Source organism: Lithobates pipiens, unplaced genomic scaffold (genome assembly GCF_037356315.1).
Source record: "Lithobates pipiens isolate NorthernLeopardFrog02 unplaced genomic scaffold, aLitPip1_a1.2 Scaffold_10, whole genome shotgun sequence".
NCBI classification, from domain to species: domain Eukaryota; kingdom Metazoa; phylum Chordata; class Amphibia; order Anura; family Ranidae; genus Lithobates; species Lithobates pipiens.
In genome coordinates this window covers 195344299-195367492 of record NW_027507686.1, presented here as the reverse complement: position 1 = coordinate 195367492, position 23194 = coordinate 195344299, and the positions used below count along the sequence as shown (strand labels likewise).

General features: G+C 43.3%; 1 protein-coding gene and 1 pseudogene across 1 annotated transcript; both read right to left on the bottom strand.

Moving 5' to 3' along the window:
- Positions 1 to 1148: 1148 nt before the first annotated feature.
- On the bottom strand, positions 1149 to 23092 carry TMEM216 (transmembrane protein 216). The gene is made up of 6 exons (XM_077460826.1): positions 23018 to 23092; positions 22853 to 22869; positions 17355 to 17448; positions 15488 to 15580; positions 8809 to 9010; positions 1149 to 1431 (listed from the first exon to the last, which is right to left on the bottom strand). Exons 1-6 carry the CDS (start codon positions 23028 to 23030, stop codon positions 1416 to 1418), a joined length of 435 nt encoding a protein of 144 aa, XP_077316952.1. The 5' UTR covers positions 23031 to 23092; the 3' UTR covers positions 1149 to 1415.
- Positions 6150 to 6268, bottom strand: LOC143947270 (5S ribosomal RNA; annotated as a pseudogene).
- Positions 23093 to 23194: the final 102 nt, after the last annotated feature.

Below are 23194 nucleotides of genomic sequence, written 5' to 3'. Positions count from 1 at the left end.
CCGCGATTGGTCACATGATCGAAAAGCGCCCGAACGCAAGTATGTATCGGGAGTTTTCCAGTCCCCACCGGTGACTGTGCTGGGATCGGGCAGGGCAAAATTAGAAACAAAAACAACATGCAAAAGACTTCATACTTACCCTTCCTAGAGCCTGCATTCATTGAATCTCTGCTCCATTAAAAAGCCAAGCCATCTGAATCTCCCATTAAAGTGGTTAACCCACTTTTGGTCTGTTTTGTATGTGTATAGAGTGCCCCCTGTCTCTGTGTTTCATTTAAAAAAAATACCTCCATCGTATTTCACAGCAGCTCCCGGCACTCATGTAACCAGCTGTTCCTCCTCTGTTCGTCTTGCATAAACAGGGGTGGGGCCAAGGTTTCCCCACTGATGTCAGCGGGGACACATGGAGAGGGGAGACACAGCCGGTCATGTGATCTCCAGGAAACGCTGTGAGATACGGTGAAAGAGGTATTTTTTTGAAGAAACAGACAGTAGGGGCACTCTATTAGCATACAGAACTGATACTATACCAATGTGTATGTTATTTCTGCAGCAGGAGGGGGGTGGGGCGGTGCCGTCACTAGGTGACATGGGGAGGGGGTGCACAGAGAAGACAGACACAGGATAGCAAGGCTGCAGCTGACAGAGGCACGCAAATAGACCACAATGTCAAGGGCTCAGCATCCATGATTATCGTGGTTTGCATAGGGGAGGGGAGAAACTGGCAGGATCCACCAGGTTTTTTTTTTTTTTTTTTGGCATTACAGTCCAAATTATACAGCACAAGCACTGTGCTGTATAAAATGATTTAAAGGAACAGAATGTGTTTGTTTTTTGGGTTAACAAACACTTTAACATACTTCTGGTAGTGTCAGAAACCTAAACCCCACCGTATGCCATTGTACACCTGCCAGCCGCAGCCACTGCGGTTTCCTGTGATCTATTTTCTTGTCATGGACTGTATCTTGGGAAAGTTTCATTCACATGGAATAGGAATTGTAGTTGAAGGATGCAGGAGTTCTCTTTTTGAAGACAATCCTGTCTTGGTGAAATAACACTGTTCATTAAAACATGATTATCTTCACCTAGTGTGTTTGGGAAGATGCATTTTGCTTAAAATGAAAGAGAAAAATCCACAGTCCTAAAAAAAAAAAAAAAATAGTTTTATTTCAAATCTCACAACAGAATAATCACATATTCAAATGCACAAACATACAACAACCCCTCCCTCCCCAATAAACAGAAAGGCTGCATTCAGTGATTACATCAAGCTGAAGTCTTTTCAGTAGTGAGGAAACACTTAACACTGAATGGCGGCCTAGATGGAAGCCCGTGGCTTCAGTGATTTGCACAGCAAACAGAGATGGGACATTCAGGAGTCCAGAAGAGTGATCCTGGTGTAGGTCTTGTAATACTCAATATGATGGTTCCCTGAATAGATAGAGACAATCTGTTATTCTACGTGGACAGAAAATTGGAAAACTCCAGTGAAAAAAAAACGTTATATAGTTTATTCTTTTTAAATAAAGTTAATTCCAGGCAGATATACAATGCCTTGAAAAAGTATTCATACCCTTTTAAAATTTTCCACATTTTGTCATGTTACAACCAAAAACATAAATTTATTTTATTGGGATTTTTTTGTGACAGACCAACACAAAGTGGCACATAATTGTGAAGTGGAGGGGAAAATTATGAAATTGTTTTAAAAATGTTTTACAAATAAATATGTGAAAAATGTGGTGTGCATTTGTGTTCAGCTCCCTTTTGTGTTTTACCCCTACCTAAAGTGTACTGGAACCCATTGCCTTCAGGAGTTCAATCCATCTTTTGAAAACAGAGTATGGTACAACTGCAAACCTACCAAGACATGGCCGCCCACATAAATTGACAGGCTTATCAAGGAGAGGTTTAATCAGTGAAGCAGCCAAGAGGCCCATGGTAAACTGGAGGAGCTGCAGAGAGCCACAGCTCAGGTGGGAGAATCTGCCCACAGGACAACTATTAGTCGTGCACTCCACAAATCTGGCCTTTATGGAAGAGTGGCAAGATAAAAAGCCATTGAAAGAAAGCCATAAGAAGTCACATTTACGAGAAGCTATGTGGGGGGACACAAAAAAACACGGAAGAAGGTGCTCTGGTCAGATGAGACCAAAATTTAACTTTTTGGCCTAAAAGCAAAACACTAGATGTGGTGGAAAATTACCACTGCACATTACCCTTAACACACCATCCCCACTGTGAAACGTGGTGGCAGCATCCTCTTGTGGGGATGCTTTTCTTCAGCAGGGACAGGGAAGTTGGTCAGAGTTGATGGGAAGATGGATGGAGCCAAATAAAGGGCAATCTCAGAAGAAAACCTGTTAGAGTCTGCAAAAGACTTGAGACTGCGGTGGAGGTTCACCATCCAGCAGGACAGCGACTCTAAACATACAGCCAGAGCTACAATGAAATGGTTTAGATCAAAGCATATTTATGTGTTAGAATGGCCTAATCAAAGTCCAATTAAGAATCTGTGGCAAGACTTGAAAATTGCTGTTTAAAGATGCTCTCCATCCAATCCGACAGAGCTTGAGCTATTTTGCAAAGAATGGGCAAAAATGTACTCTAGATGTACAAAACTGGTAGAGAGCCCCCTGAGACATGACCCAAAAAGACTTGCAGCTGCAATTGCATTGAAAGCTGGTTCTACAAAGTATTGACTTGGGGGCTAAATACAAGTGCATGCCACACTTTGCACATATTTATTTGTAAAAAAAAAAAAACATTTGAAAACCATGTATAATTTTTCTTCCACTTCAAAATGATGTGCCACTTTGTGTTGGTCTATCACATAAAATCCTAATAAAATTTAATTTATGTTTTTGGTTGTAACATGACAAATTGTGGAAAATTTCAAGGGGTATAAATACTTTTTCAGGGCACTGTAAAAGCCAAAGTCCATGTTTCCCTTCACCTTGAAATAGTTTCTTTGGACCAAGCTGGCCCAAACAAACTGTTTACATAACTAATATATTCTGGCAAGGACAGTGCTGTATCACACGGTATTAGTATCAGCTACATACAGCATTCAATTTGGCAGAGGTGAAAAGTATGACATCATGCACTCTCTACCTCAGTCTATTACAGGAAGGCTTGTATTCATAAAAATACAAGACTTCCTCTGAATGGCACTCAGTCTGACTCAATTTTGTTCTGGCAGCAGAGGGGAAGTCACCCATAATTCTGCAGAACACAGTGCTGCATGTTCTATGTAGCTGATGCTAATACAGTAGGATACAGTGCTGACAGCACCAGGATAACTTAGTTATTGAAATTGTTTGGTTGAGTCTGCTTAGCAAAAAACTAACTATTTAAAGTGAAAAAAGTGGACATCACTAAATGTATTTTTTAAATGCAAGCACCTGAATTTGACCAGGTATGAACCTTTTTGCAGTTCTAGGCTTTTGCATCACAATTTAATATCCAAAACTGATGGTTTATAGCAGATACAGCTCTACCATAAATGTTTGTGACCTCATCACGCATTCCCGAACCCGGTCATGGCCTATCTAAGTCTTAGGACTAAGTGTTTACCAATATCAGCAATGTTGATTTATGTTTGTGAGTATTTTACCATTCTAATAAATCCTGAATTTTATGGTTTTACACTATGTGGTACCCTCATTTTCTTTAACCCCCCTAGCGGTAATCCCGAGTCTGGCTCGGGTTGGGAATTTACTAGCAGGAGCGGTTACCCCGAGCCAGACTCGGGATCGCATCGCTGGATGCAGGGGAGGACACAGTGAGACTTACTTACCTTGTCCCCTGGATCCAGCGATGTCCCCTGCGCTGTGTGATCAAGCTGTCCTCCGCTCGATTCACAGTGCCGAATGCCGCTGAGCTCCGTTCCCTGTGGCGTTACGGCGCACGGGAGCGGAGAACGGCGGCAAATTAAAAAAAGTAAAAAGACACAAAACACACACAGCACTGTAATCTTACAGATTACAGTACTGTATAAAAAAAATTACCCATCCCCTTTGTCCCTAGTGGTCTGTGCAGTGCCCTGCATGCACTTTTATATTATAAATACTGTTTTTTCTGCCTGGAATTTGGAGATTGTCCATAGCAACCAGAAAGTGTCCCTTTTTCAGTGTTTTAGGATTTGATTACATTATTGAATAATTTTTATTATTCTTTATTATATTATAAACTTTATCATACCCGGGATGTCTGCTAGACTCTGGTTTGAAGAGATTTAAGAGAGTTATTTCTAAGAATTACAGGACTACAAAATAAAGCGCCAGATTTCCATGCAAAATAATTGTACCGCTTTCCGCACCTAATTCCAGACTGAATCATACCGCCAGGGAGGTTAATGGTGGCATTTGTGACCTTTGAATAATATGAGCCCACACAAGATGACGACAACCAAATACTAGGCTTTGTCTCTTAGTTGTAAGCGTTTTTTAACTTTTTTTCTAAGGAGTTAAAAAGTTCTGGTAAGAGTATTTTGGATCTATTGGTGACTTCATGCTGCACTGATACATGCAGAAAAATAGGATTTTTATAACAGCTTACCTATAAAATCCTTTACTTTGAAGTACATCATGGGACACAGAGCCATAGTAATTACATGTGGGTTATAGGCCACCTTCAGGTAATGGACACTGGCACACCCGAAGACAGGAAGTCCACTCCCTATATAACATCTCCCACTACTGGGAGTACCTCAGTTTTGTAGCAAAGCAATACACGTGTATACCAGAAAAAGGGGAGAGACCTCTGATTCCCGTGATGTACTTCAAAGAAAAGGATTTTACAGGTAAACTGTTATAAAAATGTTATTTTCTTAATTGTACATCATGGGACACAGAGCCATAGTAATTACTATGTGGGATGTCCCAGAGCAGTGCCATCTGAGGGGAGGGAGACAACAGAATTAGGGCAACATGAGCCTAGAGGAGTTATATTGCTGCCTGCCGCACACTACACCCAAAGGCGATATCCTCATGCCTTTTTACATTCACCTGATAAAATATGGTAAATGTATGGACTTTAGACCAAGTTGAGGCTTTGCAGATTTGAACTATGGAAGCTTGGTGATGCACTCCCACAAAGCACTAACAGTTCTAGTGGAGTGCGCTTTTGATTTGAGAGGGTGGAATCCTGCTCATTAAACCATAAGCCTGAACAGTTACTTGCTGAATCCATTTAGAAATAGTAGATTTTGATGCTGCCTCTCCATTTTGTAGGACCTTCAGGCAACACAACAAAACATCAGTTTTTCGAATGTGAGCAGTCGCTTTCAAGTAGACCTTGAGTGCTCTCACCACATCAAGAGAATGTAAAGGCCTCGAATGAAGCCACCACCTTTCCCAACAACCCCATGCAAAGTCGAATAGAAGGATTCTTCTTTGCTATAACCATCTGAAAGGAACTGATTATGGCACTGATCTACGTCTGGAGCAAGAATACCTTTTCCTGGGCTGTATCAATAATCAGACCCAAGTATTCCAATCTCCTTGATAGTTTTTAAAGGAGGATTTTCTCTAGGTTGAGAATCCGACCGTGGTATTGCAGGTAGTTAACTGTAGATCATACTTTGGTCTAAGCAGGCTAATGGCTATCAAGAGCAGATGGTCTAGGTATGCTATAATCATTATACCTTGGGGCCTTAATCCGACTACAGGAGGGGGCCAGACCTTTGTAAATACTCGAGGTGCAGTAGCTAGACCAAAAGGAAGAGCTACAAACTGAAAAAGAAAATGTTCTACCTTGAAATATAGATATTTCTGGTGAGCGGGAAATATAGGTACATGGAGGTATGCATCCCTGATGTCTATTGGCACCAGAAGTTCTCCACCTTGTAGGTCGGAGACCACTGATCGGATTGACTTCCTGGTAGAAAGAGCGGATATTCAGAACCAGTTTAGATATTTGAGATCTAGAATGGGTCTGACATACTCATTTGGTTTTGGTACCATGAAAAGGTTTAAATAAAACCCCTGCTCTTGCATGGGAACCACTAAGATCAATCTTTTGAGACAAAAGATGGGCCAATGCTTGAAAGAGATACTTTTCCTCTGGAGTCTAAGAAAAACGAGGAGATGGGGACATTTGGAACTCAAGTTTGTACCCTAGAGTTATTGAGGAAGTCATCCATCTGCAGCTTACGGCACCTGGCATTCCTAGGAGGTCTCCTATCCAGGTACTGACCAGGCCCGACCCTGCATAGCCTCTGAGATCAGACAAGATCGGGCGCTTCCAGAGTAATGTGGCCGTAGGCTCTGAGACCCTCTTCCTGCCAGACCCTTGAGAACCGCGGAAATCTTCCCCCTAGTCAAGCGAGCAGGTGTGCCCTCTCATAAGGAGGCTTCAGTTTACTTAACTTGACAGCAGAGGCTGTCATGACTGTCTGGAAGCAGATGCTCCTGGCACTGGAGAAGGAGCTCGTTTAAATGAAATACTCCTCTTCCAACTAGCAAAAGGATACTTTTTGCACAAAAACATTTTTGGATGTATTTATCAAAATCATCCCTAAACAACCGTTCACCGTGAAAAGGAATACTAGCCATGAGCTTTGCATGATGTTTCACCTGACCAATTTTTCAACCATAAGCTTATGCACCAGCCAAGCATGAGGCTTGAAGAATAAAACCTTTCATGGTGTCTATTGCCAAACATAATGCCGCTGGTAAATCAGCTAAATCCTGGCCTGCTGATCAGGAATAATGTTGAGCACCTCAGAAAAAAAAAGAAAAATGTAATTTATTTTTGTTTATTTTTTTAGGGGAATGTCCAACTTTTTATCCATTCGATCCCTAAGCATTTGAGCATTGTCTATCGGACAAGTCAAACTTTCATTCATAGGAGGATATGGCACCTGGGAACTACACTTTGATACATGCAGTTGGTCCATGCTTTATTAGCTCAGTTCCCGGAGGAGATCCCACAATTGACAGAAACAGAATTAGAGCAAAGGGTAAGGAAAAAGACCAAAAAAAAAGCAAATTTCAATTTTATATAGCTACTTATCCAAAACTACATTTTCAGATATAAGTAAGCTATGTGAAAGCTGGACAAGAGATGTTCCAACATTAGCAGATAAAAACTGGGAGGAGCTATGGAGATCTCTACTCCAAATACTAGTATCTCTGCGAGATAAATTAATACAATTTAAAATAATACATAGAAGTTATTATATGCCATACAAATTATATAGAATATTTCCAACAAACTCTCATAACTGCTGGAGATGTGCAGGTACCCCAGGAAACTTCATCAACATATTCTGGTCTTGTCCAAAGATAGTTCTGGAGGGAAGTTTTGAGAGTAATTACTATAGTAACATCATCTCTTTAAATCAAGAGGCAGAGATCTGCCTATTAGGACTAGTAGGGATTAATATCATCCCTATAGGATGGAGAATACAGGTTGGTCTGTTGCTTTTTTATGCTAGAAAGACAATAGTGCTGAATTGGAAGAAGGCGCAAGCCCCAACGTTAACACAGTGGAAAAATTTAGTAAATAGTAATCTACCACTATATAGGGAAACATATTGGAGTAGAGGACATGGAGAGAAATATGAGAGTATGGGCGAGTTGGATAGAAAATTCCATAAGGACATCAGGATAAAATATCATGGAGATAGGGCCTCTTTTTAGCTTTTGTGTCTGTCCGACAGCAAAAAATAGAGTCTTTTTCAAAATACCCTCGCGCTGGACACTGCTGCACGCTAACGCCGTGCTAAACAGTGCTCACTCCATGTTCCCACCGTGCCCCCCCATCTCTTTTCAAAAAAGAGCGTTTTCCCACGTGACTGCGGGCCTCCGATCCGACAGGATCGGCGTGTGTGTGGGGGGAGGGCGAGGGCGGCGAGGAGGAGTCCTTTGACTGCTACCCAGAGAGAGATCTGTCAGCGTCTGCTGACATACTGTGAGAAAGCATGACAAGGTACGTGCTCTACACAGCCCCCAGCGGTGACCTTTAGGCATGACAACATTTACTTTTTAAAGGAGACAATTCACAAGAAACTTTAAAATTATTTAGACGTCTCCACTTACCTTTCCCGCCGCAGGGTTTTCTGTGGTAAAACCAACAGACCCAATCTTCACCTCTCATGGTGGGCTCCGTTTAGAAAACCTTCAGGAACTGGGGCCCCCCTTTTTTTTATCGGGGGATTCGCACTCCTGGACTTGTAATAGCACCCCGCCAGAAAGAACTTATGGCTGAAAAAAAACAAAAGCACTGGATCCCAGGGTTCAGCTCTCTAGAAAGAGAAGTGTTACGGGCTAAACCTTGTTTCTTCCGCCACGAGGCCCGGGTACCATTCAGTTCAGCCAAAAAATACACTTTAAACTAATCCCCGGCTGCATAGCTAGACCCAGCAAGGATTGCTCCAGTGGAGCTCAGCACAGGACATCTTTACTCGTGACCAACACCTTAGACACTGGTGAAAAAACTGAGATAATCCCAGTAGTGGGAGGGGGTATATAGGGAGTGGACTTCCCGTCTTAGGGTGTGCCAGTGTCCATCACCTGAAGGTGGCCTATAACCCACATAGTAATTACTATTGCTCTGTGTCCCGTGATGTACAATTAAGAAATTGCTTATGTCTTGATAGGGTTCTATCTACAATCAAATATTAAGCACTTCACACATGTAGACTATTTGTTTTGGACTAGTTCACATTAAGGATGGTTATTTACCTATTCATATAGAATTCTATTTTCACAGTGGATTGTGTTTATTTACACATGGTGAAAGCTATTGTGATTTATGATTTTACTGCTGCACTTTTTGATTTGATATATTAGCTGACATTACCTGCAGAATGTTATAAGTGCAGCACAACTGAGTATAGCTTCTAAAGCATAGAACAGCAGAAGAATACAGCTCAGCACAGTCTCCAGCCGCAACGCATAAGTCTGAAGAAACAGGAAATACAGTGCAAGCAATCCTGCTGGAATGGTTAGGCCCATGCTGACCACAAGGGGGAGCTTGCGTTCACACTGGTTCCCACGACATCCTGGAAAACAAAATAATTAATAGACATAAATGACCATCTGCTTCAACAATTTGAAAGAAAAAAAAAAAAAAAGGAACATTTGAAGTGCACATATCATGTATGCAGATTTCTTGCTAAAAGACGATTTTTTAAATTGAACTTGCATATACCCTAATATAATAATCCTTAAAGCAGATCTTCACCCTCAAATCAAAAGTATCTCTTTTCTACCACTACATAAATATCAGCTTTTTTTTCCTAATGAAATTTGGTTTGGTCCCATCTCCTATACGTGTTTTTTTCTTTTTACTAGGCGAACTATGAGTACTGTGCTCTCTGTGCCTTCCATGCATATCCCAGGGGGGTTTTAATTTTTCATTCACATACGAGGGGGGGGGGGGGGTGTCAGGCCTAGTGGCGCATTATCGGGAAGCCCGCTGGCTGAGTCCTGAAACATGGTGGTGCTGGATCAGAGTGTTGGCTTCATAGATCGAAGATAGAAGAGGATCTCAGCAGGACAAAGCTGGATCTGCTGGGTGGACAAGTATCTAAACTGTGGAGAACCAGCCACAACGTGGGCAGGGGTTAAAAAAAAAAAAAAAAAAGAAGAAGGGGGGGGGGGGCACGAGGTAAAGATCTGGCTGTCTCTCTGCCCGGGGTTCTAGGCTCTTGATTGGATAGACGGATAGCAGCGCAGCCATTGGCTCCAGCTGCTGTCAATCAAATCCAATGACGCGGGGCATTCCTTGCATTAAAGTGGAAGTAAACCCATTGATTTAAACAGTTAAAAAAAAAAAAAAGGCATGCCGGGAATGCTAACTACACATTGGCTGTGCTCTCAGCCAAACTATCAAACCATCCAATGGCTGGTGTCATAATCACATGTGCAGCACCATAGCAGTTGAAGATTAAACAGAGGCAAAGATGGCAGCTTCCTTGGCTGAAAACGATAGGGGAGTTTACTTCCACTTTAGAGTAAAAAATGTTTAGGCGTGGAATGTTATCCCCCCCCCCCCCCGATACTTACCTGCACCCTCATTCGATCCAGCACTGTGCACATCTGCAGCTCTTCTCTCCACTCACTTCCTGGTCTCACTGGCTTTGCTGGGGTACCGGGAGCCATTGGCCAGCCAGTGATGAAGAGAGGCTGAGCCCCACTGTTTGTGTCAATGGACACAGCAGCAGGGCTTGAGAGCGAGCATTCACGAGTGCCCCCATTGGAAGCAGCTTCTGAACAGGGAGGAGGAGTCAGCAGCGTTGGCAGGGGACCCAAGAAGACAAGGTTTGGGGCCGCTCTGTGCAACTCAAATTGCACAGAGCAGGCAAGTATAAAGATATGTGATATTTTTATATATAAAAAAAAAATAATCCTTTACAATTGCTTTAAATATCACCCAGGTAAAAACACAAAGTTCATCACAGCCCAAGTACAAAAGCCCATCCCATGCCAGCATGTTGCAGACAAGGAATATTGCTCTCTGTATGAAGCAGTGGTCTCTCTGCAGAGGTTTGACATGCCCACTGCTGTGTCAGAGCTAGAGCTCTCCAATCAGCAAGCTTTACTTATTTCTGAGCTATAGGTCTGACTTTGCAGGGTTGACTTAGCACAACTGCTGAGTAATAAAGAGGCATCATATCATTAATCCCTTTCCAACCAGTCACACTGTCCCTTTAACAAGGTATGTCCAGGGGGTGGAGAGGACCAGAAAATCATATAACTACTGTGACTGGCTGTCATACTAGTCATGCTGGCAGGGCTGCTGATAGAAATCATGGGGCCCCGTACAGCCTACCTGACGGGGGCCCCCTTCAGTACCGCCCTTGGTCCTGCCCCTGGTTCCTCCTTTAGCCCCACCCCTGGCCCCTCCCCAGACCTCGCGTTGAAAAAAAGTGCAGGCTTGTCTACAAGTGATATTTATTTTCTTGTGGTGGTATTTGGTCACCTCTGCGGTTTTTACTTTTTAATATATATATATATATATATATTAATATATATGCTGCTGCAGTAGTATTAGTAGATCTCGAATCCCACTACAACCCCCCCCCCCCCCCCCCAAGCAAGCACACACCTGTGTTAGCCTGGCCCCAGGAGTCACTTCTTCCCTGATCCTGCTGCTGCCTGGACTAGAGTGCCGGTGTCCACAAACTATTCCAGTCAGATGCCAGCTGCTTCTTATTTTTCTTCTGCCACTGGCGGCCCCGCTCGCTTCACTGCTTCAGAGCAGAGGGAGAGGAATCACTCCGCTGCACCAGGAAACGACATGCTGGCCGGGACTTGAGCCAGCATGAGGAGCGGGCGCGGAAGAGACATTCTTCCGCGCCCGCAATAGAAAAAATAGTCCCTCCCCCTGTAGCCACCTGCAGATATTGAGCTTAAAATAAAAAACTCAAAAAGTAACCGGGGGGGAAGGGGAGGATGACTCCGACAGACAATGTTTGGTCATGGTGGCTGGAGGATTTTTTTTTCACATTAATTAGTTCTGTGGACAGGTTTCCCAGGCCCCCTGCTGGCCAGGCCCGGTACAACAGGGCCAGTTGTACTGGCCTATCAGCGGCCCTGCATGCTGGCTCCCCATGCATATATTATCTTATTCCAAAAGGAGGACAATATCTGATCACATTCACAAATATATTTGTAAAAACTTCAAGACTATAGATTAACCTTGTATTCTTGTCCTTGGTGTAGGTTTCTCTTTGTGAAAGTACAATGAATTAATAATGACTTACATAGCTCACCAGGTGCAAATGTCCTGCAAGTGTTTCACAATGAGATCTTATAGGATGCATCCAGGTCACAGTTTTCAGCTATGCAATTACAATTTAATGAATACTCACATGGGAAATAATTAATCACTTATACATCTTTATTCTGCAGCTTCCCTGGGGACCTTTCATGTTCAACAACATCGAATGCACAAAAATTAACAAGGATACATTATGTTTGACAGAACCCTACAAGCATCGTTTAGCATATTTATCTCCAGGTCATATTGCCGTAATACCATCTGGTGTAATGCACTGTATATATATATATATATATATATTTAGATTCTGTATACACTAGAAAATAGCACAGATATTATTTGCATTCGGATAGCATACTTTTGCACAGATTCCAGCTTAACCACTTGCCCATGGGCACTTTTACCCCCTTCCTGCCCAGGCCAAATTTTCAGCTTTCAGCGCTCTCACACTTTGAAAGACAATTGCCCAGTCATGCAACACTGTACCCATATGAATTTTTTTTCACACAAATAGAGCTTTCTTTTGATGGTATTTAATCACTACTGGGTTTTTTTTTTCTAAACAAACATTTTTTGTAGTTTGCTATAAAATTTTGCAAACGGGTCATTTTTCTCCTTCACGGATGTGCACCGATGGGGCTGCACTGATGGCCATTGATGTGGAGACACTGGTAGGCAGCACTGATAAAAAAAGGCACTGATTGGCAGCACTGTTGGGACTGCACTGATAATCAATGTCTCAATTACCAGATGGCTTGCACCCAGAGTACTTAGGGAACTCAGTCAAGTAATTGCCAGACCATTGTTCCTAATTTTTACTGACAGTCTACTGACTGGAATGGTGCCAGCTGATTGGAGAAAAGCCAATGTTGCACCAATATTTAAAAAGGGCCCAAAATGCATCCCTGGGAATTAGATACCAGTTAGGATAACATCAATAGTATGTAAACTCTTGGAGAAGATGATAAGGGACTATATACAAGATCTTAGTAATGAAAACTGTATCAGTTGCAGTAATCAGCATGGGTTCATGAAGAATCGTTCTTGCCAAACCAATCTACTAACCTTCGATGAGGAGGTGAGTTGCCATCTAGATAAAGGAAGGCCCATAGACGTGGTGTATCTGGATTTTGAAAAAGCATTTGACACAGTTCCCCATAAACGTTTACTGTACAAAATAAGGTCCGTTGGCATGGACCATTGAGTGAGTACAAGGGTGGTGATAAATGGGGAGTACTTGGAAAGGTCAGGAGTGGGTAGTGGGGTTCCCCAGGGTTCTGTGTTGGGACCAATCCTATTTAATTTGTTCATAAACGACCTGGAGGATGGGGTAAACGGTTCAATCTCCGTATTTGCGGATGATACTAAGCTAAGCAGGGCAATAACTTCTCAGCGGCATGTGGAAACCTTGAAAAAAGATCTGAACAAATTAATGGGGTGGGCAACTACATGGCAAATGAGGTCCAATGTAGAAAAATTTAAAATAATGCATTTGGGTGGCAAAAATATGAATACAATCTACTCACTGGGGGGAGAACCTCAGGGGGAAAGCTAGGATGGAAAAGGACCTGGGGGCCCTAGTAGATGACAGGCTCAGCAATGGTATGCAATGCCAAGCTATTGCTAACAAAGCTAAGAGAATATTGGCATGCATTAAAAAGGGGACCAACTCCAGAGATAAAATGATAATTCTCCCACTCTACAAAACTCTGGTCTGGCCGCACCTAGCGTATGCTGTCCAGTTCTGGGCACCAGTCCTCAGGAAGGATGTACTGGAAATGGAGCGAGTATAAAGAAGGGCAACAAAACTAATAAAGGGTCTGGAGGATATTAGTTATGAGGAAAGGTTGCGAGCACTGAACTTATTCTCTCTGGAGAAGAGGCGCTTGAGAGGGGATATTATTTCAATATATAAATACCATACTGGTGACCCCACAATAGGGATAAAACTTTTTCACAGAAGGGAGTTTAACAAGACACGTGGCCACACATTAAAATTGGAAGAAAAGAGGTTTAACCTTAAACTACGTAGAGGGTTCTTTACTGTAAGGCCGCGTACACACGGGCGGACTGTTCGCCCAACTTTGTCCGCTGAACAGTGTTTGGGCGGACAGTCCGCTCGTGTGTGGGCTTTCAGCGGACAGTTTCAGCGGACAGTTTGACGGACAAGGTTTTTCGGAATTTCCGAAAAACTGTCCGCTGAAACCTTGTTTCAGCGAACAGTCCGCTCGTGTGTAGGCTTGTTCGTCAAACAAAGTTGCGCGCATGCTCAGAAAGGATTTTCACGCCGAAAGTTATAATGCAGTGTATAGGACGTCGTATTTTTCGTCCCGTCGTACGTGCCGTTCACGTCATCGCGCATGGTTTCAGCAAACTGTTCGTCCGTCGTGTGTGGCCATGTCTGTCCATGCTAAGTTTGAGCGGACTGTTTGCCGAAACTGTTTGACGGACAAAGTTGGGCGAACAGTCCGCGCGTGTGTACGCGGCCTAAGAGCGGCAAGGATGTGGAAATCCCTTCCACAGGCGGTGGTTTCAGTGGGGGGGCATCGATAGTTTCAAGAAACTTTTAGATAAGCACCTGAACAACTGCAACATACAGGGATATACAATGTAATACTGGCGTATAATCGCACACATAGGTTGGCTTGATGGACTTGTCCTACCTGTCCAACCTCACCTACTATGTAAGTGTAGATGTTCCTTATACACAAGCCGGTTATCGGCTCTCCTCTGCTCATGCTGTCAGCGGGAGGAAAGGAAAGCCGATAACCCGGCTTGCGTTTACATCGTGATCAGCTGTCATTGAACACAGCTGATCACGTGGTAAAAGGCCACTGTGATTTGTGCTTTATTCCGTTCTGTGATCAGCTGTGTCCTAAAGACACAGTGATCACAGAGCACACAGGTAGTGTGATCACAGGAGGATGTCCTGTAGCTATCTTTTGGGTATAGCACAGGCAGGAAGAGGTTAAAGAACCGTCACCAGATTAAACAAATGATCGCAAAAGAATAAAAAAAATAAAGTATTTGAAATATCCTATAAATATAGCTTACCTACAGTATTTTTCTTTTCATAAATGGTTTTCTATTCACTTGCAATGTGCTTTGAACTTGCTAGATAATTTGATACCTCAAGGAAGAATTCATTCTCTAGCATTACCTTCTCCCTACTTGCACATCATAGCCCTTTTCTTCTTTTAGGAGTGTCTATATACTTCCAATGCTGGCCCAGCTCCTCCACACCTTCCTACATAGACTTGTATGTACCCTCCAGGGAAGTAGCAAAGGAGAATACCATAGAGTGTCGCTTGAGTAACAGCTCTGAATTTACTGGGGCTGCTAACATTGCAACCAAGATGGTGGCTCCTAGCATCAGTCTCGGGGGTTTTGGATGTCCACACATGAGAGGCTTTTAAAAGGTAAATGATATCCCAAAGAATTACACTAAACGTTCACTCCGCCGGCATGCCTGGCTCCTCCCCATTGATCAGTGCCCCCAATAGAAAGCCACTTGCTCTGGGGACACTGGCGGATGCTCACTTCCAAGCCTTGCTCTATGCATCCATAAGACACAGAGCTGTGGCTCAGCCCTTCCCCCTTCTCTCTCCACTCGTTGTGATTGACAGCAATGGGAGCCAATGGATTAAGAGGAAGCTCAAGTGAGTATTGGGGGGGGGGGGGGGACAGCACATAGAATTTTTTTTTTTTTACAGTTAATTCTAATTTAAACACTCCTAATGGTGCATCTACTCACCAAGAAACAATCTTGTAACTTCAATTCCAAGGTAGAGAACAAGAATCACCACTTCCAGTATGAGGTTAGAGGTGGGGTAAGGTAAAATAAGTCCTGGGAAAAAAAAATAGATTGTCAACTCCTTTCAAACCATAATGTATTTGATAGCTGGTTTTCACCACTGAATTATTTTACAGTCTGGAGTCCTTTTATATTCCATTGTTTTAAATTTGAGAAATGGTGAGAATAAAGACTAAAAACAACAAATTGACTTTATGTATCAAAATATTAAAATGGAACCCCACCTACAACTGCAGGTCAACTATATACATTATAAAGAGTTTAGACACCTACCTGCTTCTCTCTTCTGAGAGGGCACAAGTGTTAAATGGGCAGGTAACAAAGCACTCCTACACTCACCATGAGAGATATGGGGCCCCCCATTGGTAGCCTCTTGAAAATGTTAGTTGCTTGGCCAATTTTTGGCCTAATTGCAGCTAAAAATTAAAAACAGATTAAAAAAAAAAAAAATCAGCACAAGGGACGCATCCTACGGACTGTAAGTTATGTCCCTTGTGTGGATTTTTCTGGTTTTAATTTTAGCTACACTTAAGTTTTAACTTTGAGTCACAGGCAGAAGCATGCAATAAGTTATTGTAAAATGATTATATTTACACATGTTCCAGGTTAGTGACTCTGAAAGCAAAAAAGAGTCAGGGCACCAGTATGATAGCCAAGCAAATAACATTCTCAACTGGAAAGGTCAGCATGGCTAGCCTACATGACAGATTTCCTGCATCCCCCTAAAGGAAACCTGTCCTGGCAGAAACGCCTATTGCTGACCTCTCCTGAAAATATTAGGCTCAATGATGCAAACTGCGACCAATAAACAGGCCAAAATGCTCACATATTATTTTATTTTTTTAAAGTGGCTTTTTATTTCACTGTTGTCTAGTAATAAGTTAACAAAGCACCTTCTCCACTCTATCACTAAATCTGTATGGAGATGCCCATGAATGAGCAGTTTAATCCCATCTAATAGTGATATATATCAAATATGGACCCTAACTGACCATAGGGGCACACATAATCTGAGAAAGTCATAAATGTGTTGTAGATACTCATTAGAACTTTGTCTTCCAGTAATGTGGCAGATTCATGTACATGTTAGTAAGGTGTCGGACTACATCCACACCCCCAGATATATTTCACAAATACCTTATGGAATCACCCCCATCAGAAATGTAGTGCTACAGAAAGTTTTCAGAGGCCAGAGCCAAGCTATAAGACATGGGTCTCCAAAACTACGGCCAAAGGGCCAAATCCGACCTGCTGCATGTCTTTCTGTCCTCTGATGTAAGGGGGGAACTTCGATGTGGACTCTGATACATGGGAGGACTCCGATGTAACGGGGGCCTTTGATGGGGACTCCAATGTAACTGGGGCTTTTGATGGGCACCCCGATGTAACGGGGGCCTTTGATGGGGACATCAATGTAATGGGGGCCTTTGATGGGGACCACAATGTAACGGGGGAATTTGAGGGGGGCCTCGATGACCCCGATGGGGGTCTTTGATGGGCTCGAGTTTTATTTGGAAAGTATGTGCTTTGTTTTTCGTTTTACTGAAGTTGTTTTTCTGTTGTTCCAAATAATATCTTGCAGATTACAAAAAATTCCAAGTGAAACGTATTCATTCATTTCAAATTGATTGATTTATTTCTGAAACTGATTTATTCTGGCCCTTGAATAGCTGTAAAATATACAATGTGGCCCCCATAATGAAAACATTTGGAGACCCCTGGTCTTTAGAATACCACAAAGCAAACATTTATTTTAGCATAATTCAATGGGCACCACTGCAATAAACTGACTGTGATGGCTACTTACCTTTATATATAAATATGAGGACTTCGATCAAGAAGTAGGAGGCACAGTACCATCCATTGAGGAAGAACAGAACTTCCAGAGGAGTAGAGGACAGCTAATCTTGTAAAGGAAATCTCATTATAATGCTGATAGATCACATAAGCTGCTACAGCGCCTAAAAATATATCAATTGCTGGAAACGTTATATTGTGTGAATTCCAACTACAATTCTGCATGAAAGTCGGTGAGCCGGTGTTCTGCCGAGAAAGCTCCCCCCCCGGCGGATAAGAACCCCCCTGTACTGCGCAGGCGCAGCACTTGCGCAGTACGAACCACAACGGAACCGCCAAAAATAGCCAAAGCTGAACACAGCGAGTCAGCTGTACCAGGCTTCGGGCACTGCCTCGCTGCACTCGGCATATTATTATTCTAACTCTATGTCCACGTGGATGGTGGAGATTGAACCTGGACATAGGGCAGAATGTAGTGCGCAGGCGCCGTGTACAGCTGACTCACTGTGTTCAGCGATGGCTATTTTAGGCTCCGTAGTTGTTGGTGCCGCACATGCGCACTACAGGGGGATCCTTATCTGCCGGGGGAACTTTGTCAGCAAGACACCTGGGTCTGACACAACACAACATATAAAACCTGTTCTATCCATCTGACCAAAATCTCATGTTCATATGTTCTACAACCTGTAGATTACTGGATCCTTCATTATATTACAACATATCACTCTGTGCATTATTAAGATCACAATACTTATCTAAAGCTGGCCATACACTAGAAGAAACCTGTTTGAAAATGTTAAGATCATTTGTTGGACTGGAAACTGTGAAATGCGACTGTAAAAAAAAAACTGATAAGACAAGGATCAGTCACACAATAGGATGATGATCATCTAATTCCTACTATACAGGACATCTTGTAGATCTGTACAATCACAGCACACATTACAATATGCTGAAATCTAATGAAAAACATTGCCGCTCATCACCCTTAAAATAAACTGCCAATTAAGGATGAACTTCTGCATGTTCGCATGCTCCACGTGCAGAGCCCGCGAGGAAGTCACGTTGCGCTAATCACAGGCAGTGAGACATTTCCTGATGTGTGTCTGCAGAGATTGGGCAGTGTCTCACTGCCTGTGATTAGCGCTGCGCCGACTTCCTGGCGGGCTTTTTACGTGGAGTGTGCGAACACGCCAGAGAGGCCAAATTTTCAGCTTTCAGCGCTCTCACACTTTGAAAGACAATTGCCCAGTCATGGAACACTGTACCCATTTGAAATTTTTTTCACACAAATAGAGCTTTCTTTTGATGGTATTTAATCACTACTGGGTTTTTTTTCTAAACAAACATTTTTTGTAGTTTGCTATAAAATTTTGCAAACAGGTAATTTTTCTCCTTCGCGGATGTGCGCCGATGGGGGTGCACTGATGGCCATTGATGTGGAGGCACTGATAATCAATGTCTCAATTACCAGATGGCTTGCACCCAGAGTACTTAGGGAACTCAGTCAAGTAATTGCCAGACCATTGTTCCTAATTTTTACTGACAGTCTACTGACTGGAATGGTACCAGCTGATTGGAGAAAAGCCAATGTAGCACCAATATTTAAAAAGGGCCCAAAATGCATCACTGGGAATTAGATACCAGTTAGCCTAACATCAATAGTATGTAAACTCTTGGAGAAGATGATAAGGGACTATATACAAGATCTTAGTAATGAAAACTGTATCAGTAGCAGTAATCAGCATGGATTCATGAAGAATCGTTCTTGCCAAACCAATCTACTAACCTTCGATGAGGTGCGTTCAGATATGTAAATCGGGTCTGAATGGAGCTATATGGTATTGTATAGAGCCCATGCACAAAGCTACACACATAACTGCACTTGTAAGGATCTGTAAAACCAAAATGTAAAAATCTGTTTCTGTAATTTATGCATCTAAACGCATGTACATACAGTATGTACACATGTAAACCTGACCTAGTAAATGGAAGAAGTTACAGATCTGTACTGTACTGTCAGTGCCCAAGCAGGTGGTCCAGTGATTTGGGGAATAGAAATCTGTGTTCTTCTTCCTCTTCTCTGTGCAGTTTACAGGATAGATCACAACGATGTCCTGTGCTGACATGGACCAATCAGCATTGCTCTGATCCATCTGGAAGCACTGCACAGAGAAGAGTGATTTCAAATTCCCAGACCACTGGACCAGCTACATGGGCACTGACAGCTCATCACCCACAAAGGTAAGTACAGCTGGCAAAGGGGGAGGCAGGGAGGGTGTACAGTGTTCATTTTTCTGCAAAGTTGAATATGCACTAGTAGAATTTCGAACGAAAATTATCGGAATATTTTAATGTCATTCGAAAGTTGTTCAAGATTTTGTTTACTTTTAACATTTGATTTTTGAATGAATGGACTTTACCAAAAAAATTTAAAATATAAAACACATTCACTGTTTGATTTTTCTTGAACCAACAAATTTCTAACTTTTATACTATTAAATTTTCTCGCAACTGAGGTTAAAAAACTAATGTTGATTTGACTCCACTAATTATTAGCAGAACAAATTAACCTTCCTACAATGAAAGAGGTCCAATTAAATTCTTCTAGTGTGTACCCAAAAGGTGAACTAACACATTAAGCCAAAGCCCTTACTGATCATTAGATGTGTTTTTTTTATGCAGGATCCTGTTTAGATATCAGTAAATTAAAGTGAAATGTCACCCAAAGGGGGAAGTTCCACTTGTTCGCATCCTTCCCATCCACTGCCACATTTAGCACTTTTTGGGGATGAGCGAGTACCTGGTTTTGACAGATACCTGTTCCCACTTCTGGTCAGATCGCAGTGGCTGTGCACGGTGTGCAGTAAGGGCTTCCTGGTGGGATTGCCCAAGTGGGTTGGCACTATGACCTGAAAACGCCTGAGCCCATCCTTCTCCATTTTTAGGCACTGCCGAGTTATTTAGGCCCCCTTCACACTGGGGCGGTGCGGGTGTCGGCGGTAAAGCGCCGCTATTTTTAGCAGCGCTTTACCTTTGTTTTAGTGGCAGTATGTGGCCACTAGCGGGGAGGTTTTAACCCCCGCTAGCGGCCGAAAAAGGGTTAAACCCACCTGCAAAACGCCGCTGCAATGGCGCTTTGCCGGCAGCATAGCTGCACTGCCCCATTAATTTCATTGATCTTTCTCTGCTCCAAAGATGTGGCTAGCAGGACTTTTTTCATCGTCCTGCTAGTGCACCGCTCCAGTGTGAAAACTCTCTGGCTTTCACACTGGAGTGAAAGGGGCCGTTTTTTTCAGGCGCTACACAGGCACTATTTTTAGTGCTGTAGCACCTGAAAACCGCCCCAGTGTGAAAGGGGCCTTAGAGGCCAACCTGCTGACAGCCTTAAAGCAGAATTAAACCCGCCTATTCTTTACAGCCAAGGAAGCTGCTTCTGTTTAATCTGCAACTGCCATGGTGCTGCATATGTGATCAGTTATGACACCAACCATTTCATAGTTTGACTGTTTGGTTGAGGAAACAAGAAAATGCGACAGTTAGCAATTCTGGCATTCCAGGAATATAACTTTTTTTAACCACTTCAATACCAGGCAATTTCCCCCCTTCCTGCCCAGGCCAATTTTCAGCTTTCAGAGCTGTCACTATTTAAATGACAATTGCGCGGTCATGCTACACTGTACCCAAACTATATTTTTTATCCGTTTGCTACCACAAATAGAGATTTCTTTTGGTGTATTTGATCATCTCTGAGATTTTTATTTTTTGCTAAACAAATAAAAATAGACCTGAAAATTTTGAAAACAAAATGTGTTTTTCTTCGTTTCTGTTATAAAATTTTGTAAATAAGTACATTTTCTCCTTCACTAAGGAGGCTGCACTGACGGGCACTGATGATGGTCACTTATGTACACTCATAGGTGGTACTGATAGGCATCACTGTAAAGGCACCACTGGCAGGCATTACTGAAGGGTACAGTGTGGCATCATATATGGGCACTGATTGGCATACTTTTTGGGCACAGATTGACATCCCTGGTGGCTATAGATGTCATACCTGGTGGTCATCATTGGTGGCCATCCCTAGTGGTCCTGGATGGGCATCCTCGGGGGTGCTGCACAGATAATCAACCAGCGCACACTGCCCCCCCCCCCCCTCCCCGTCAGGAGAGCAGCTGATCGTCTCTCCTCTATCAGATGCGAGTGAGGAAAAGCCAATAAACAACTCTTCCTGTTTACATCTTGATCAGCTGTGATTGGACACAGCTGATCACCTGGTAAAGCGTCTCTGTCAGAGACTCTTTGCCGAGATCCGTGTTGCCATGTGTCAGACTGTCAGACTACCACCAGCGGGCGCGCGCCAACTGTCATCCTGAAAGTCTTCATATGATGTCCAGTTGACAGCATACACTAATTTTGGTAGCATAATTATGATGCATAACGCATATGAATAAAAGGGTTAAAAGCTCCACCACCCAGGCGCTGCCCATTGATTTCCATGGGCAGGGGTGCTTTAGCCAAAGGGCCCAAAAGATGCTGCTTGCAGGACTTTTTTTGACGTCCTGCCAGCACACCGCCCCAGTGTGAAAGCACTCAGACTTTCACACTGGGACTGCAGATGAGGCATTTTGCAGGCGCTTTACAGGCACTATTTTTAGCACTAAAGCCCCTGAAAAATGCTTCCCATGTGAAAGCGGTCTTAGATACCAATGCCTGCACTCAAAGCCAATTGAAGAATTTAGCTCAGGTGGGACATCACTGGACAGGTAAGTGTCCTCATATTAAAAAGTCCGCTGCTACAGTATTTGTAGCGGCTGACAATTTTTTGGGGGGGAGCCTGGAGCTCCTCTTTAATTACAGTTATGTAGATGAGACCACGTATGACCACCAGGGATGAGCTCCGGCGTGTTCGCATGCTCCACGTGCAGAGCCCGCCAGGAAGTCAGCGCTGTGCTAATCACAGGCAGTGAGACATTTCCCAATCTCTGCAGCCGTACATCAGGACAATGCCTCACAGCCTGTGAGTAGCGATGCGCCGACTTCCTGGCGGGCTCTGCACGTGGAGCATGCGAACACGCCAGAGCTCATCCTGAATGATCACGTATAATCAGGGAGAATTCTGCATTTGGGAATCCCCTGTACTGTGTAGTCCCCCATACACATGAATGGCTGTGTGCGGCTGTACACAGCGTTACTCGTGTATACGGATGCGTAGTATACGGGCGGATTATTCAAACACAGAAATTCCTCATGCTCTGTGTACACGGAAGGCGCAGCAGCGGTGCTCCTTTTCCTACATCTTTTCTGCTATAACATCTCTCTCACACATCATTCTATGTTCACTTTGTGTAATATCATCTCTCTATACAGCAATCAGCACACACAGGGCTAAGCCTGGCAGTCTGCTGGGACTTGTAGTTCTCCAGCCTGTAGGATGCGGTGACACCTCTCTCACACATGTCCTCCTCTGGTGTCACCAGCCTCTCCTCCATCACAGCAGAAGGATACAACCCCGCGTCTTCTCCCTGCAGAGGAGACACAGATCACACTGGTTACATGCTGGAGATCGCCGGTACACAATGACTGCCCGCTGCCTCCAGTATGATGCCTGCCACGGGAGTCTCACTTCACCGGCGGAAATGTCAATAAACATCGTTTTGTATGAATGCTCACCTTTAGACGCCATCTTTGTTGCTCTAAGGACGCGGATTTCGTCACTTCCTGGATACCGCTGACAGATCTGTAGCGATGGGCGGGAGAGGGGCGTGGTCACTGTGAGGCTCCTGTACCAATCTTATTCTGTGTGATCTAGCTGGTTCTTGTGGTGCCCACACACAGCTCAATCTGATT

Coding starts and splice junctions, on each gene's coding strand:
- TMEM216 (XM_077460826.1), bottom strand. Junction 15,581..17,354: donor CCTCATATTTATATATAAAG/GTAAGTAGCCAT, acceptor TTTTTTTCCCAG/GACTTATTTTACCTTACCCC. Junction 9,011..15,487: donor AGTTACAAGATTGTTTCTTG/GTGAGTAGATGC, acceptor TTTGTTTTCCAG/GATGTCGTGGGAACCAGTGT.